At 39.9% G+C, this 17,614-nt stretch overlaps 1 protein-coding gene across 9 annotated transcripts in view; it reads right to left on the bottom strand.

Annotated features, from left to right (window-relative positions):
- AMBRA1 (autophagy and beclin 1 regulator 1) overlaps nucleotides 1–17,614 on the bottom strand; it is a 158,465-nt gene that overhangs the window by 89,935 nt on the left and 50,916 nt on the right. For all 9 annotated transcript variants that reach the window (XM_060687582.2, XM_060687581.2, XM_087883229.1 and 6 more), the window contains one exon: nucleotides 8,236–8,418. In XM_060687582.2, the coding sequence (XP_060543565.2) occupies nucleotides 8,236–8,418 (183 nt within the window). The remainder of the gene's footprint in view (nucleotides 1–8,235; nucleotides 8,419–17,614) is intronic.

Here is a 17,614-nt window from a genome sequence, read left to right as displayed (position 1 = left end):
TTTTCAGCCTCAGGAGGGCCTCTGGGGTAGTGGGGAAGGCAGTTTTCGCTCTCCCCAGCCTCCTAGAAAGCCTCTGGAACTTGGGAAGGGCAAAAAACGGGCCTTCCTGGGCCGCAGGAAGTTGAGAAATGAGTTATTTTCGGCCTTCGGAGGGCCTCAGGGGGTGGGGGCGTGGGAGAGGCTGTCTTCATCCTCCTCAGGCTCTAAGAAAGCCTCTGGAGCTTGGGGAGAGCGAAAAACGGGCCTACCAGGCCCACCGGGCCATCGTGTGCCAAAAGTGTGGGAGGGGCATGGGGGGGCACAGGGGATTGAATTATGGATGTGGGCATGCACACACACAACCCCCCCATACTCCCTCTGCTTTTGGCATGCAACAGCAAAAAGGTTAGCCATCACTGTTCTATGGAAAACAATTTCTTGCTTTTCCTCAATATTGCTGCCATGTTGCTCATGATTTTCTACAATACCTGCTTGTTGCTTCTCCAGCCAGCACATAATACCAACTAGAACACTTTCAGTCTATACCTATTTCCACCATTTCTCTTTAATTTCTTTACTATTTCAATACACAGTGACATTTTCTCTTTTATCTCTCCTTTGTCCATAAGTCAAGAGATTCTTAAGAACCTCCAATCCACAAAAGGTAGCCTATTCTTATCATCTGATATACTTTCCCTTCCTCTGGCATCTTACATTAAAAAAAGTAAACAACAACAGCATGAATTGGCAAAGCTTCTAGTTGGCATTTTAAATTTTTTCAGAAAAAAACATCAATTTCAGACTTATAAATTAAATAATTCTCTATCAGTTCTTTGTCAATATTCATCAGAGGACAATGCAAAAGGTGCATTTTCACCTTAGTAAACTGTTTTTGTTCATAAATGGGCTATTTCTGAATTTTATGCATATACGAGAGAATTTTTTTCCTCTGCTCAATGGAGTTACATTGTTTTTAAACATTCTTTCATAAAACTGATTAGTTTGATAATCAAATACATTTGGCATTATTCAACTGATTATCTGGACAATTGTCTTTCCTTTCAGACATTATGAACCTGAAATTATGGCATATATCTTTTCCTGGTATAAATAACATTCTATAATAATTACACACAGTTCATTTGTCTGATATGTGCTAATAACAAAATCCTCCCATATCACATTCTTCAGACAAATAAGAACAAAGAAAGAGTCAGTCATGCAATTGTGTTTCAAGGGGTAAGGGGGAAAATCGTACATTAACTCAGATGAGATATAAAATATGTTCCTGTTAATGAGCTAAGTTATCCTGCAATAGTTACACTAAAAAAAGAGGGCCTGCAGAATGAAAGGAAGGGTACATTTTAAACAAGGAATGTTGTACTAAATGGTTTTTATCTATATTAAGTAGCTAATTCTTGAAGGTGGGTAGGCTGTCAGAGTTAATGAAAAAGTGATGAACAATATCAGAGAAGATTTTCAGATCATAAAACAATAGTCTCATATATTGTATACAAGTTGGTGCCAAAGAATAAAATCTACATATTCTTCATCTCTTGCTGAAGACAGATGGCAGAATTGAGCAAGGCATTTCAAAAGACCATGAGATGCTTCATACAGATCAAGCCTAGTACTTTGCATCCATGTATATAACACTGGATTTTTTTTTTACATCTAAAGAATTTTGAAACAATATATGAACTCTGTAATTTGTTTGTTAGGACAATTCCCTTGCAAAAAAAAAAAAGTAAAATGTAGTTTAAATAGAGTGATGTGTTTTCCTCCTCAAAACTGGCTCCAGAAGAAGAAGAGGAGGAGGAGGAGGAGGCTTGCACTGCGTTTCCACCCAGGAAAGGGTTACTATAAATGTAAATATATGCAAAGAAAAGAGGCCAAGGAAGTCAGCAACAGATTTCTGTGAAATCTCAAAGGAGAGAAACTCTACCAGATTCTCTATTAGCCACAGAGGCAAAGTGCATAGAAAGGATAGAACACCACAAATGCACAGAGAGGCAAGATCACAATAGAATGTGTTACCAAAAAGCCGAGCTAAGGCATACAACAAAAGCACCTTTTTTCCCCCAACTCAGCATGAAAGCAAAAGCAGCCTTGGTGCGGCTGACTGAATCACTCTCCTAAATGGAATCCTTCCGTCTGTGAATATTATCTGCAAGGGAACACATTTCCCCACAGGTATCTACCTAGCTCTGTGAATGAAGATTGCATGATGCCTTTGAGCAGTCAAATTTCTTTCCCTAGAAGACAAATAAGAGGCAGTAATGGAAATAACTGAGGATTGTTCTCGCTGAGCTCTCCCCATCACAATAGCTCCAGCAGACTGCTTCACTCCTACTTCGGCAGCCTATGGTGGTGTTTAGGGAAAGCTATTAGGAGGCTGATGCTTCTACATCTGTCCCCTCATTTACATTTTACACAAACAAAACTACAATGAAAAGGGGAAGATACATTCATTCCCTTGTGCTTCCGAGTGGTTAATTGCTGGTGCATGAAAATGACAGCTCCAAAGAATAAGGAGTTTGCTTTTACCATGAATTCTCTTTTCTGAAGATCACTCCCTGCTGTTTTAGGAGAAGGTGCAAGCTCAGATGATCAAGCTGAAGAGGTATTTAACAGCAATAGAAGGGTACGAAGGGCTGGCATTTCTATCCCAACTGGTAGCATTACAAAATGAGCACAGATTGCAAAGGAGCCTCCATCTTCCAAGACTCAGCTGGAGGCTGTCTTTTTGAGGATCATCCTTTACAGGTCATATTCAAAAAGCAATTAAAACAATTCTGTAATTCTGTATTTTAAATTCAGAATTGTAGCAAGGATAATGAACAAAAGAGCTAAGAATTTCTTCTCCTACTAGAAAAATGCCCAGTTATAGTTCTGGGGAAAAGTACAGGTATTCCTATAACCTATGATCACTATTGGGATTGGATTTTCCATTGTAAATAATGCAGCTGTGATGCTAGATGTCATGTAACTGCATTGCTTAGCAACTATAATCACGGCAATCCTTGTTGCTGTCATTAACTGAGAAGTGAGTAGCTATCTCCATCGAAGCCACTCTGGGCTTAGTCCCACCCAGTTCCTATGGTAGCCTCTGTAGGTTAAGGGTCTGCCTTCACTTTCCCCACTTGCTATCTCCTCTCCATCTTTGCCTTTTAGCCATCCTGCACTCTGATGCGGAGTGGCAAGCAGCCCCAGAATGGGACTGCTTACTATGGGACTGCTTACTATGCTATGGAAGGCTGCAACTGTCCCTATCCAGTCCCAGTCACCCTTACCCTGCATTCCAAACCTCTTGCGGCCCTGTGTTCCCCATCCTAGCTGGCCTGCTGTCTTCTTGCTCTTACAGCATGCCCCTGTAGTCAAGTGTTAGGTGGGCCATCAAGCACCCAAATTTTGACCACATAACCACAAAGATGCTGCAACAGTCATAATAACTATGAGCAGTTGTGAACAAATGATATTTGCCTGGGATTTATAAATTACATTAAAGTTTGATGCTTCTTTTACTTCTTTTACATGTAAAGTCAATTAAATGTGATGTGTTTCCTGGTAGATGTGCTTCTATGTTTGGAATCGTTGTCCTGCTATGATACACACTTGTGCTTCAACTTCAGCTGGTGTACATATGACCTGGTAATCTTCTGTGGGATTTATGCTTCTTTCAATAATGGCATGCTAATGAGCAAGCAAAACTTTATCATTATCATTATTATGTGTAATATCTCAAACTTATTTTATACAATTTAAGAAGGCATACATCATATTCTCGTCATTTACATGCAACAACCATCCTGTGGAAGTGGGAATGAGTGACTGGCTCAAAGTCACCCAGGTGTCTTTCATTTTGAAACCATGACATTACGCCTCCTTAATTGACAGCCGATATGAAATTCCTATTTTAAAATACAGTTTTATGGTTTCTGTAGCTCATAACAATACCTACATAGCCTAAAAAGTTTCACTCCTGGATTATCTGTCCATACAGTTTCCCTCCAGCTGTCAGGAGAGTCTCCAAGCACTTTTTGGCAAAATTAAAATGTTATTCTGGGCTTCTTTGTGACACCTTGGATGATTTTATGCTGTGGTCTCAGAGTAAATACGATTCAAAGTAAATACTTTCATCCTAAGATTCTGACCATGGACTGGCAAATCCTCAGTTTTAGTCATTTGCTTTATCCATTGCTGCTTTTATTACAAAGGTCTTTTAAAATCTGAATGGGGCATGACTTGCCTCTAAAATCTGAATAGTGAGAACTTCGCTATGATGAAGATATCCAAAGTTTATCAGAATCATAGAAAGTAGTGTGGTCTAAATCAGATCTAACTGCTTGATAGTTTAATGAAGTAACTGGATAACTGGGCCTAATTATTCTTTTAACTGGCTCAGTTAAACTAAGGAAATTGATTATTTTTTCACACCAATACAATGCAAGTTAATGACTTTGTTTATTGCAACAAAACAATTTAAAAAAAAATCAAAAGGGAGCAAATACTGTTTTACAGAACTCGAGATCAGCAGTATAGAAGATTCCTCTATTACCAAAAACTTAGTTATCTGGTATATAACAGAAGGTTTTCTCTGATATAGCACCCACATTTTTGAATGCTTTCCCTAGGGAAGTGATTTGGTTCCTACTCTCCCTGTAGTCAGAAGATAGTGAAGTACATTTTTCATCAGACTTTTAGCTGTCCAAATGATTCTTTACTAGTCTGAATTCACTTCTAATTTTAATTCTACAGGTTTTATTGTTGTGTTTTATATGTTTTATTTTATTATAGTGAGCCTCTTTGAGTCCTCATATAAGGAGAAAAATACAATATATATATGTAACATATTTTTCAGAGTATAAGACCCACCAGAGTATAAAACTCACCTTAGTTTTTGGGGAGGAAAATAGGGGGGGAAATTCTGCCTACCAGGTATTCATCTGGCTAGCATCCTTAGCCTGGTTAGCTTCAGTACATTAGTTAGCTCACTGGTTTTGAGGTTGGAGCTAAAAAACAGCTTCTAAAGCACAGCTGATCGTCGGAGGGAGCAGCAATTAGAAAAGCAGGCAGAATGCAGAAGATCGCTTCACTCGCAAGCACCACGTTGAGGCTGAAAAACAGCTTCAAAAGCACAGTTCTGAGGGAGCTCGAGTGACTAAAGCAGGTGAAGCACAGAAGGAGTAAGAGAAGGCAGCAGCTGTTCCAGGTAGCCATTTTGGGCACCACGCATCGCATTTTCAGCCTCCAAACGCATCGCATTTTCGGGCAGCGATCGGTGGTGAAGTGCTTTGGCGATCCCCGCAGCCTTGAAGGGTTCTCAAACAAAGCATTTGGAGGCTGAAAACATGACACACAAAGCCGAAAAACACAAGCCATTGTCAGTGGCAATCTCTGCAGCCAGGAAGAGGATGTACAGAGGCTGAAGGGTGGGGGCCGGTGGGTGGGCGGGGTTATATTTGGAATATAAGATGCACCCAAATTTTCAGCCTCCTAAAAGTGTGTCTTATACTCCGAAAAATACAGTAATCATAATCATTTGCTCTCACAGATTCAGGAAACAGTTTTATTAGGCCAACTCACAGACCATTTAATAAGGTAAAAAGATAAAGACAATAATAGTGAAATTGTGGTGTCTGCAAATGTAAATGAGGGTTGGAGAAGGCTGTGCTACACTGGCCTTTACTTAAGACTCTGCAAAGTATTGCTAAGAAGAACACCAACAATTGATCCTTCTTTGCTTAACATCAAATAAACTAATGCAGTATTCTACATGGAGATGAAGGAGAATATAGCATCTGCAGAAATACAGAATACCATGGCAAAAGCCTGACTACTCTGGGAGGAGATATAGTATGAGATTAAGAAGACACCTAGCTACAAATGTATGTATCTTCTTAGACTCAAAAATTCACAGGGATGACAACTATAGTCATGAAATAAATAGACAGATGCTACCTGGGAAAACACTATGACTGATCTAGATAAAATATTAAAGTAGAGAAGCATATTAACAAGAAAGGGAATTTATGGTTTTCCCAGTTATGTAGCTGTGAAACTGGAACATCAGAAAGGATGAACAAAAAAATTTAATTCCTTGAATTGTAGTGCTGGAGAAAACTGTGGAGACCTTGGACAAGAAAATGAAAAGATAATTCATTACTAAATGTACCCTGTTTTCCCCAAAATAAGGCATCCCCGATAATAAGCCCAATCGGGCTTTTGAGCGCATGGCAATAAGGCCAAGCGCTTATTTCAGGGTTCAAAAAAAATATAAAACCGGGTCTTATTTTCAGGGAAACACGGTAGTAAAATGAGGCTGCTCACTGAAAGCTCATATAAAAAAGCTAAAGTTGAAATATTCTGGACACATAATGTGAAAACAATGAAGACAATAGATTAAATGATCAATAGATTAAAACCTAAATTTAAAAGATGTTCAACAGCAACTGAAAAAAATGGATACTAGACAAAGAAGTATATGTTAAAGATGATCCAAGAATGAGCTTATAAAATTTAAAGAAGAATTCACTGACACAAACATAGCAAAATTATGTCGACTGTATCACAAAGTATCATAAATGACTGAATGATCAAACAATAACAAGCTATAGATATTTACTGATGACATGAAAATATAGTCATTTTTGACAAATTTCTGCCCAACATAATCAATAAGAAACATATCTGCAAGAAAGAGCTAAAAATCTCAACATCTATATTAAATTAATAATTTTATGAGGCTAATATGATAAAAATTATAAAACCTTCTGAGATCTACAGTAAGAAATACTATCATGAAAGGCCAATAAAACAAAACTCGATCCATATACTTGAATACTTTTTCCTTCTTCCATCTTCCTTTTTCTCTTTTATGTTTCTTTATTTATTACTCAATAGCAGCATGTGGATGATCCTGAGTATTCTTTTTTTTAGAGAGAGAATCTGGGTCATACCTGTTTAGTACTTAGATGAGATCAGCATGAAATCCAGCTCAGTGGGTTCGACCAGAAGTTTTAAAAAAGAAGATAATGAGAAAGCACTTCCATATTGTTCACAAGACTCAATGGAATCACCTGAATTACAGGAAAGTTGATTGTTTTATTGCTTTGTTAATTTGCTTGGTTAATTTGTGCTGACCTACAGTAGGAGTGCCTTTGCACAACATCATCTTAAGCACCAATTGCATCCATTCCTGGATCAGGAAGCTTTGCTTGCTTCTAGTCATGTCCTAGCCACCTTTATTTGGATTGTCGCAATGTACTCTCACTGGGCTGGCCTTGAAAACTATTCAAAAATTATACCTGGTCCAGAATACAGCAGTATTACTAATTTGGGTTAGACCTCAATATGCCCATTAGATCTATTCTGTTAGCGTATTGATTACCAGTAAGTTTCTAGGTGCAATTTAAGTTGCTAGCGTTCTTCTATAAAGTGCTTCATGCTTCATAGCTAAGACATTTGTACAACCATTTCCTTGTTATTGTTTTTGTTCATTTTTAAAGATCAGATAAGGTTGGTATCCTTTGGTCTCCATCAATAAAATATCATAATCGCATGGGATTCAGGAGATGTGCATTTCCTGTTGCTGCATCTGCCCTTTACAACAGAACTCCCATCACTACCACTGCATATCGCCAAACCTGTGCTTTCCTTTAGGCAGGGCTTCAAGGTGTGGCTCTCCCCACAGGCATTGGGCTAAGATGATATGTGAACCTAATAAATTTGTGTACCGGCCATCTGTCTCCTCCCGGCACAGATGTTTTTACTCTTGTGGTTCTTTTGTTTCTTTCTATTTTGATGTTTTTAATCCTTTCGTAAACCTCTCAGAATCGCTTGAGGAGTGAGCACCCTTAGAAACTGAAGGAAGTAGGAAGGAATAAATATATAAATATTGATTCAGTGTAAATTACATGTTTTAATGCTTACATTTTTTATATTCATTGAAACAACAGAAATGTGATTCTTTGGACTGATACTTTGATTTTGACAGCTGAACAGATTCCCAGTATTCTGCTTACATAATTTGTCATCCAAAGGATAAACAGCTTGAAAAGTCAGAGAGGGCAGCAGTGGGTACAATTTGTCTTCCATGCATTTAAAAAGGACAAATTAATCAGTATTGTAAACTCTAATTTTGAGGAAAAGGTGTATTCAACCTACTTTTTTTTCAACATGTACAAAGCATTTTAATAATAAAAAGCAGACAAAGTATAAAATAATTAATGCTTTGTGTTGGAATAAAGAACTTACTCAAAGTCTTCAAATTCCAGGTCATTTCCTTCTACAGATGGACCTGCATTCTCAGAAGTGGAAGCAGAAGATGAGGAAGAGCGGAGGCGATTTTGCTGATACCGCATGGAGCGCTGGCGAATGCTATCTCTGCGTGAAAGATACTGGATCATTCTCTGGGCATAATAAGCAGCAGGTGACAATCTGAAAAATTAAAATACTGCTGTTAGCTCAAAAACAAATCCTATTTGCTTCTTGATGTTGTAGGATTATAATGCGATATTATTATTACCTAAATCTGTATCAAAAATAGAGAACTTGCTGTAGTTTTTCAATATGGATTGGATTATGAGCTGGAGATTTCTGCTTGAATATCTTTATCTAAAATCCTTTGTGTTTTGTTAATGTGATTTCAAATTCACTATATAACAGAGGTTAAAAAATGATCAGAGTAATAGGAAGACTGATTAACATTACTCCATGCAATGAAGGTTTAATGAAGGATTTAAAAAGCAAGCTGAATACCTATGTGTATTTTTTAATTATTTTTTTAATTATTTTGTCTTTATTTTTTTGTCTTTCTCTTTGTTCTTTTTTCCCCTGTCTTTTCCCTTGAAAGCAATAAAATAAAGGATGGGGGAATAGTTGGCACAACATTTTACTATGTCAAGTTATTAAGGTTACTTATTTTTTCAAAAGTACCTTACACTACATTCTTTCCATTAATTTGAAATGAAATATCTACCTCAAAAGCAAGCATTTTTTTTTTCATCCATTTCTTGCACTTGAACACTGAGGGCACAAGGGCATATTCTAAAATATGATTCAAGCCAAGTCAAAATAGCAGACTGGGAGAAGGACAAACCGATATGAGATGTTAAAGTAGAATGTGTGTGCCTTTCTGCAAGTTTATTATAGGAAATAAATTCACACTCATAGAGTTTAAATATTATTTACACACTTCTAGCATTAGACTTATATTGTGAAATCAAGATAAAGAGTAGCATTCACAAGATTACTTAAAACATAATTCTCCTTAGAAATGAGATAGGTTAAATGATGTAAGATTGTTTTCAGAGACGTTTTCCATTGTTCTAAGTCCTGGCCCAAATCACACAATGAGCTTCTCTGGTTTAGGGAAAACTGGATCTGGGTTACCCTAATCCAACTCTTTGTTCCTAATCCAACTCTCTAACCACTTTCTAAAAATCATTCTTTCTACTCATGGCCTAGTGGAAAGTCTTTTCCATCTGTGTTATGGGGGTCCCATCATGGATGCTGAAATCATCCAAGATGATCAATCAAGATCTATTTCTAAAATTAGCTCAGTCAGAGAAGTTGACAAAGTTCATAATAAATTCTCCTGTCCTTCATCTGTCCTATCTTGCTGGCCAACATCAAATACATGCCATCAAAACTAGTACCAGAATGTGTTTCTATGTTCTTCCAGATTAAAAACAAAGGGCATCTTAAATAAGAACAGACACTATAGAAACAATGGCGACCTGTTAATCAACTTTTATACAATAACACTTTATCATATCAACACTTTATTCCAAAATTCCATAATATGTGCAGATTGGCTGATCTTGAACCACTAAACTTTCTCTGTGTGGGGCTGCCCATGCAAAACATTCAAAAGCTGCAATTGATCTAGGATGAGGCAATACTGGCAGTTTGGGAAATGTCAATATATGTTTATATAAGGTTACTGCTCTGCAAGCTGCATTTGCTCCCAGTAAGGCTCCAGATGAAATTCAAGGTACTAGCTGTTACTAGTAAAGTCCTACATGTCAGAGGGTCAGGTTATTTGCAAAACCATCTATTTCTGATGGTTTCTGCTCACCCCACCAGATGTGATAGAATACGTGTGCTCCAGGTTCCTTCACTGAGCATGTATAAGACATCTCTTTATTGTGCTACCTTCCCTATGGAACTGCGCACCTCCCGATTCAGATGGCCCTGGTAGGGTTTCTATAAGGCAGACCTGGTTTTTATTTGAAGCACTGGGTATGTGAGGCAGGGGTGAAATTCAGCAGGTTCTGACAGGTTCTGGAGAACCAGTAGCAGAAATTTTGAGTAGTTTGGAGAACCAGCAAATACTACCTCTGTCTGGCCCCTGAGTGGGGTGGGAATGGAGATTTTGCAATATCCTTCCCCCAGGAGTAGGGAGGAAATGGAGATTTTGCAGTATCCTTCCCCTGCCACGCCCATCAAGCCACACCCATAGAACCAATAATAAAAAAAAAATGGATTTCACCACTGATGTGAGGTCAGGCGAACTTGGCAGGTTAACTGTTTGCCGTCAAACAGAAAGAGAAGGGATTTATTGGACTTCTGGCTCACTGTATATTGATTAGTACTGTAATTTTAAAAATTGTTTTGCAGTGTTGTTACTTCTTTTTTACTATTATTAGTTACTCAGTTAAGCTGCCATATAAATTGTTCTAATTTATTAAATGAGATTTTTTAAAGAATGACCAAATTACTGTACTTTTCAGAGTATAAGACACACTTTTTCCCTCCTAAAAGAGGGTGAAAATTTGGGTGTGTCTTATACACCGAATGTAACCCCGTCCACCCACCAGCCCCCACCCTTTGGCTTTTTTCGGCCTCCGTGTGTCACATTTTCAGCCTCCGCACTCTGTTTTAGACCTGTTCCAGGCTGCAGGGATTGCCACAGCACATCGCCGCTTCCATGCCTCACGTTTTTGGCTTCCATGTGTTGCGTTTTCGGCCAAAAAAACGCAAGGCATGGAAGTGGCAATGGTCTGTGGCAATCCCTGCAGCCTGGAACAGTTGATTGGGGGTATTCCGGGAGGCCGATCCAATCAGCTGCTCGTGCTGAATCAGGCTGCGATAATGTGCTGAAGTTGACAGGCTGTTTGCTATTTGCTGCAAGGACGCTAGCCAGATGAATACTGATAGATGCTGGTAGGCAGAGGCAGAATTCCCCCCCCCCCCCGTTTTCCTCCCCAAAAACTAATGTGCGTTTTATACTGAGCATTTTGTACTGCGAAAATACAGTACCAGACATAAAATGTACTTAATATAGAAAGAGGCTTATTTAAAGTAGACATTCCTCAACTGTGTAAAAAAAAAAAAGTAGCATCTGTTAGTAGTGGAAGGAAGTATCAAACACTACCATTATCTGCTGACATTTTTTCTAATTTTTGGGATACACTTCCTTCCTGAGAGGATAATGATGGTGGCGCAGTGGTTAGAATGAAGTACTGCAGGCTACTTCTGCTGACTGTTGGCTACCTGCAGATTGGCAGTTCGATTCTCATCAGCTCAAGGTTGACTCAGCCTTCCATCCTTCTGAGATAGGTAAAATGAGGCCCCAGATTGGGGAAAATATGCTGACTCTGTAAACCGCTTAGAGAGGGCTGTAAAGCACTGTGAAGCACTATATAAATCTAAGTACTATTGCTATAATTTTAATATTTGACTCAGCACATATAATACATGATAGCAATTATGGCTGTATCAGATGTAGAAAAACAATACTCTTTGTAGGCTCCAAAAGATTGTAGTTGCCCGCTGTAGAAATTAGATGTTGAATTAAGTAGCCCTTTGGATTCAAGCTTTTACATTTTCACTTAATGGACAATTACATTTCTGACAAAAAATAACAAAATCTGACTAACAAGTAGCTGTGGTATATAAGGTCAGGAAAATGTATGTAAAAACACATCTGAGACTGTAAAAAGGCATAATATAAAACTATTTAAATACAGGTACGTATGAATTGGGTGGCTGATAGCTTTAAATGTATTAACACCAACATCTTGATACAAAAATCCAAGTAATAAAACAGTTTTCACGAAAAGTTTGAGGGCATCACTAACGGTGTTTCCTCTGTAATAATAATTCTTTTCATAAATTAAATAGAAAAGCAAGAAATTGATCCTTGATCACAAAATGCCCATTTATCACAAAAGCTAAGGTTTATTTATAAAACAAGCTGATATGACAACTTTTAAGAAAATATTCCTGGAGCTTGGTAAGACCGGGTCTCAAATATTTGTATGCAAACTTCTGTGAACTGTGACATTTCAGAAATTGTCACCAATTTTGTTTACCAATAACTCTATCACCTTGATTTTTCTAACTTTTCATATACCTCATTTTTCAATATTTTGCCTTGATTCAGTAGATGAGATCTTTTCAAAACATCTCATTATTTCCAGAAAGGTCAGGGATGCTTTAGCTTCTTTAAAAAGAGTGAATATGAACCACAGAAGTGATTGATTTAATCTCTACAATGTATTGATCACCCTACTTTTCCTACAATGTTTCCCTTCTTCATCAATCTGCACTGACAGAACAAACTTTCTCTAACTGCTCATTCTTCCATTAGTAGCATCACCCTCATTCATTTTAGCCATACAGGCAGTCCGCGACTACAATCGTTTATTAACTGTTTGAAGTTACAACAGCATTGAAAAACAGTTAACTTACAGCCCGTACAGACTTATGATCATCACACCACCCCGCACAGTCATGTAGCCAAAATTTAGGTGCTTGGCAACTGACATGAATTTACGATGGTTGCAGTGTCACCTGATCGCTATTTGCAATGTTCCCAGCTGGCTTTCAACAAGGAAAGTCAATGAGGGAAGCCAGATTTGCTTAATGATTGCATTATTTACTTAATGACCATGGGAAAAAAGGTCATAAAATTGAGCATGACTCACTTAATGACTGCACTGCTTAGGAACAGAAGTTTCAATCCCAATTGTGGTTATAGGTTGAGGACGACCTGTACATCTTTTTTCCATATTATTTGTCTTACTTGGATGAAGACATGTTTTGGAATTCTAGTATTTGAGTGAGCAGACACATTCCTTCAAATTATGTTTTATTCGTGTTTTTTAAAAAGGATTTATCAAGAGTAGATCTTTAATCTAAAATATTTTTGTATTATTTCCTATTATTGCACTATTTCCTCATATTTCAAAAGTACTTTCAATAAATATCACTTACTATTATTTTAATCTGAATTTTACTCAAATCCAAATAAGTTAATCAATATTTTCCTCTATTACCATCTTCAATTTTATTTATTTTTTAAATAAATAAAATAAATTATCCATCTCAACAATGACTCTTAGCAATATACAAAAAAATAAAAAAGTGGACCACAACAAAAAGGACAATGATCTATTTTCCTAATTATTATTTATGAAACCCTATTAATAATGTAGCAGCACATCTATTCTAATTTTCTCATCACAGCTTTATATTCCATGTTCCTTATAGAGTCTGTGAAGTCTATTATTATTATTATTATTATTATTATTATTATTATTATTATTATTATTATTATTATTATTATTATTAATTAAATTTGTATACCGCCCTACTCCCGAAGGACTCAGGGCGGTGAACAGCCATGAAATAAAACATATAGATACAAAATTTAAAACAGAGATAAAACTGATTAAATAAATTTGGCTGAACCATTTTAAAAACCCCAATAATTTAAAACCAAATTTAAAATTCCCATTTAAAAGAGGAAAATTTAGGTCAGGCCGGCTTGATGAAATAGGAACGTCTTAAGCGCGCGACAGAAGGTACGCAGATCCGGGATCCTCCGTATCTCCGGGGGGAACTCGTTCCAGATAGTAGGTGCCTCCACAGAGAAGTCGACATTGTTTGGCTGACGGCACCCGGAGGAGCCCCTCTCTATGGGAGCGTACCGGTCGGTGGGAGGCTATTGGTGGTAGCAGGCGGTCCCGTAAATAACCAGGTCCTAAGCCATGGAGCGCTCTGAAGGTGATAACCAAAACCTTGAAGCGCACTCAGAAGACCACCGGGAGCCAGTGCAGCTCGCGCAGGAGAGGTGTTACATGGGAGCGCCACGTTGCTCCCATCACCACCCGCGCGGCCGCACTCTGCGCCAGTTGGAGCCTCTGAGTGCTCCTCAAGGGGAGCCCCATGTAGAGAGCGTTACAATAGTCCAGACGGGAGGTGACGAGGGCATGAGTGACCGTGCGTAACGAGTCCCGATCCAGAAAGGGACGCAACTGGCGGATCAGGCGGACCTGATGAAAAATCCTCCCGGTCACGGCCGTCAACTGCTCTTCTAAAGACAGCCGTGAATCCAGGAGGACACCCAAGTTGCGAGCCCTCTCCGTGGGGGCCAATGATTCGCCCCCAATAGTCAGCGATGGCACCAGCTGACTATATCGGGACATCGGAAACCACAGCCACTCAGTCTTGGATGGGTTGAGCCTGAGCCTGTTTCTCCCCATCCAGATCTGTACGGCCTCCAGACACCGGGACATCACTTCAAGGGCTTCGTTGGGGTGGTCTGGGGTGGAGATGTACAGCTGGGTATCGTCAGCGTACTGATGGTACTCCACCCCGAAACCACGGATGATCTCGCCCAGCGGCTTTACATAAATGTTGAACAAAAGGGGCGAGAGGACCAATCCTTGTGGCACCCCACATATAAGGGGCCTCGGGGTCGACCTCTGCCCCCCAGTAAACACAGACTGAGACCGGTCGGAGAGAAAGGAGGAGAACCACCGTAGTACGGTGCCTCCCACCTACAACCCTTCCAACCGGTGCAGCATGATACCATGGTTGATGGTATCAAAAGCCGCTGAGAGTTCTAATAGGACCAGGACAGAGGAACAACCTCTGTCCCGAGCCCTCCAGAGATCATCAACCAACGCGACCAATGCCGTTTCCGTGCTGTACCCAGGCCTGAAGCCCGACTGGAACGGATCTAGATACGTCGCTTCATCCAGGTACTGGGGGAGCTGTCGCGCAACCACATTCTCGACAATCTTCGCAACAAAGCGAAGGTTAGAGACTGGACGATAATTAGCCAATATTGCCGGGTCCAGGGAAGGCTTCTTGAGGAGAGGTCTCACCACCGCCTCTTTCAAGGCAGCGGGAAAGACACCCTCACCCAATGAAGCATTTATAATCCCCTGGAGCCAGCCTCGCGTCACCTCCCGGGAAGCCAGCACTAACCAGGAGGGGCACGGGTCCAACAAACATGTGGTCGCGTTCAGTCTACCCAGAATCCTGTCCACGTCCTCAGGGGTCACAGGATCAAATTCATCCCAGATAACATTCTCAGGACCTGCCTCCGTCATCCCCGCTGGATCTATCCAGTCGGAGTCCAGATCTTCCCGAATCTGAGTGATTTTGTCATACAGATACTGAACAAAATCCTCGGCTCTACCCTCCAAGGGGTCCTCCCTCGCTTCCTGGTGGAGCAGGGAACGGGTCACCCTAAACAGGGCGGCTGGGCGGTTATCTGGTGACGCAATAAGAGCAGCAAAATGAGTGCATTTCACTTTTATCGCCACTAGGTAATTCTTAATATGAGATCTTACCAGTGTCCGGTCAGATTCAGTACGACTGGCCCTCCAACTACTCTCTAGGCGTCTTTTCCGGTGCTTCATCTCCCTCAGCTCCTCGGTAAACCAAGGAGCCAGGTGAGATCGGCGCTGGGTCAGAGGCCACAAAGGCACGACTCGATCCAGAGCTCCAGCGGCCGCCCTATCCCAGGCGGCCACTAGGTCTCCAGTTGAGACGTGAGCCAGAACCTCGGGAACTGGCCCAAGCTCCATCTGGAACCTATCAGGTTCCATCAGGCGCCTGGGGCGGTACCATCTTGTCGGTTCCGCCTCCCTGCGGCGGGGTGCAGCGGTTCAGAGGTCAAGGCGAAGGAGAAGTCTCTATTTAAGTTCTGTAAAGCTCGCCATGTTTCACTATCTAAAACAGACATTGAACTGCCCAGGTCACAAGATTTCTAAACATATATATTAAGGAATACTTAAACCCAATTATTTCATATTATTTTTTAATGCAGGTACTGAGATACAAGATTATTTACAGAGTGACCATTAACAATAGGGACAGTCCTTTTGTCAAATCAAGTTTATGGTGTAATTTATTTATTTAAGTACTACAAGAGGAAAAAAAGGAAAGAAGAGGTGATAGTAACAATGAAATGAGTAAGCTGCATTATATAGTTTCATCTCTCTTTTTGGAAGGCTGTGAGGACAAAAGTCTTAAGCAAAGGCTTTGTGGGAGAAACACTGCTTGTTGACGAAAGAAATTATATATGGAATAGGTTTCTGGGAGAAATTTCTAGGAATAAAGACAAGAAAGGAAATTCTATTATATTGTTATCTTCTCTTTCCTGCATGTTTATTATTACAGTTGGAACTCAACCAGAAATCCATTTAGTATATTCTTTTATAGTTCTCAAGAGAAGCTTATTTTTATTTTATTTTTTATTTTATTTTTGGAGCATGATCAGTATTTAAAAGAAGACAATATTATAATATATCAAATATAAAAGCAATTCTATACAATAACAATAAAATAAAATTTATGCAGAAAAGACTGAAATTTACAATGTGAAGGAGACACCAGATGATTTCAACAAGCTATGGCTATTGTTAAAAATTTAGCAACCTTGTTTGTAATGTTTACCTAGGACAGTGATGGCTAACCTTATTGCCATCATGTGCCAGGTTCGCGTGCGCGCCTACACCCATAATTCTATGCGCCCTGCCCTGCGCATGCGGACCCCACTCCCCTCCGCTCCTGGCACGCAATGGCCCGGTAGGCCCGTTTTTCTTTCTTATCTGGCTCCAGATCCTCTCTATGCATCTGGGGAGGGCGAAAACAGCCTTCCCCACACCCTCGGAGGCCATCTGGAGGCCCGAAATGGCCCGTTTCCCAACTTCTGGTTGGACAGGAAGTGACTTTTTTGCCTCTCTGGAGGCTGGGGACAGCAAAAAATGTCACTTCCTATCCAACCGGAAGTTGGGAAATGGGCGGTTTCGGGTCTCCAAAGGGGTGGGGAAGGCTGTTTTCGCCCTCCCCAGATGCATAGAGAGGATCTAGAGCCAGGTGAGAAAGAAAAACGGGTCTTCCCCACCCACCCCCAGCTCTCCGGAGGCAGGAAACAGCCTTTTTCCCTACTTCTGGTGGGCCCAGAAGGCCCGAAAATCAGCTGGCCTGCGCGCACATGCGTGCCAAAGCTGAGCTGGTGTGCCCCTGATATGGCTACATGTTAGCAAAAGATTGCTAACAATTGATATTATGAGTTCCATCTTTCATTTATTGTTCAGAAGGCATTCAAGTACCGGTAGTAAATGTGAAACAGATCCTGCTTCTGCATCAGAACATATAAAAATGCAATTTTCAAAGGGAATATTGATCTATCTACCAGTTGTTGCCCCTATAAATAATTTGCCAATTTGGACCAAGTTGAAAAGTCTATGTGAAGTATGGGGATTGCTATAAAAATATCTGGGAATGGAGCAAGGAAGGATGGTTACTAAGTAGAGGTGGGAAACTCTAGTTCCATCAGTTTGGAGATTTAGATCCCAAATCTTCCACTAAAGGCTGACTATAGTTT

This window comes from Pantherophis guttatus, chromosome 1 (genome assembly GCF_059756535.1).
Source record: "Pantherophis guttatus breed Tessera chromosome 1, ASM5975653v1, whole genome shotgun sequence".
In the NCBI taxonomy this organism is placed as follows: Eukaryota; Metazoa; Chordata; class Lepidosauria; order Squamata; family Colubridae; genus Pantherophis; species Pantherophis guttatus.
This window is presented reverse-complemented; position numbering and strand designations above follow the sequence as displayed.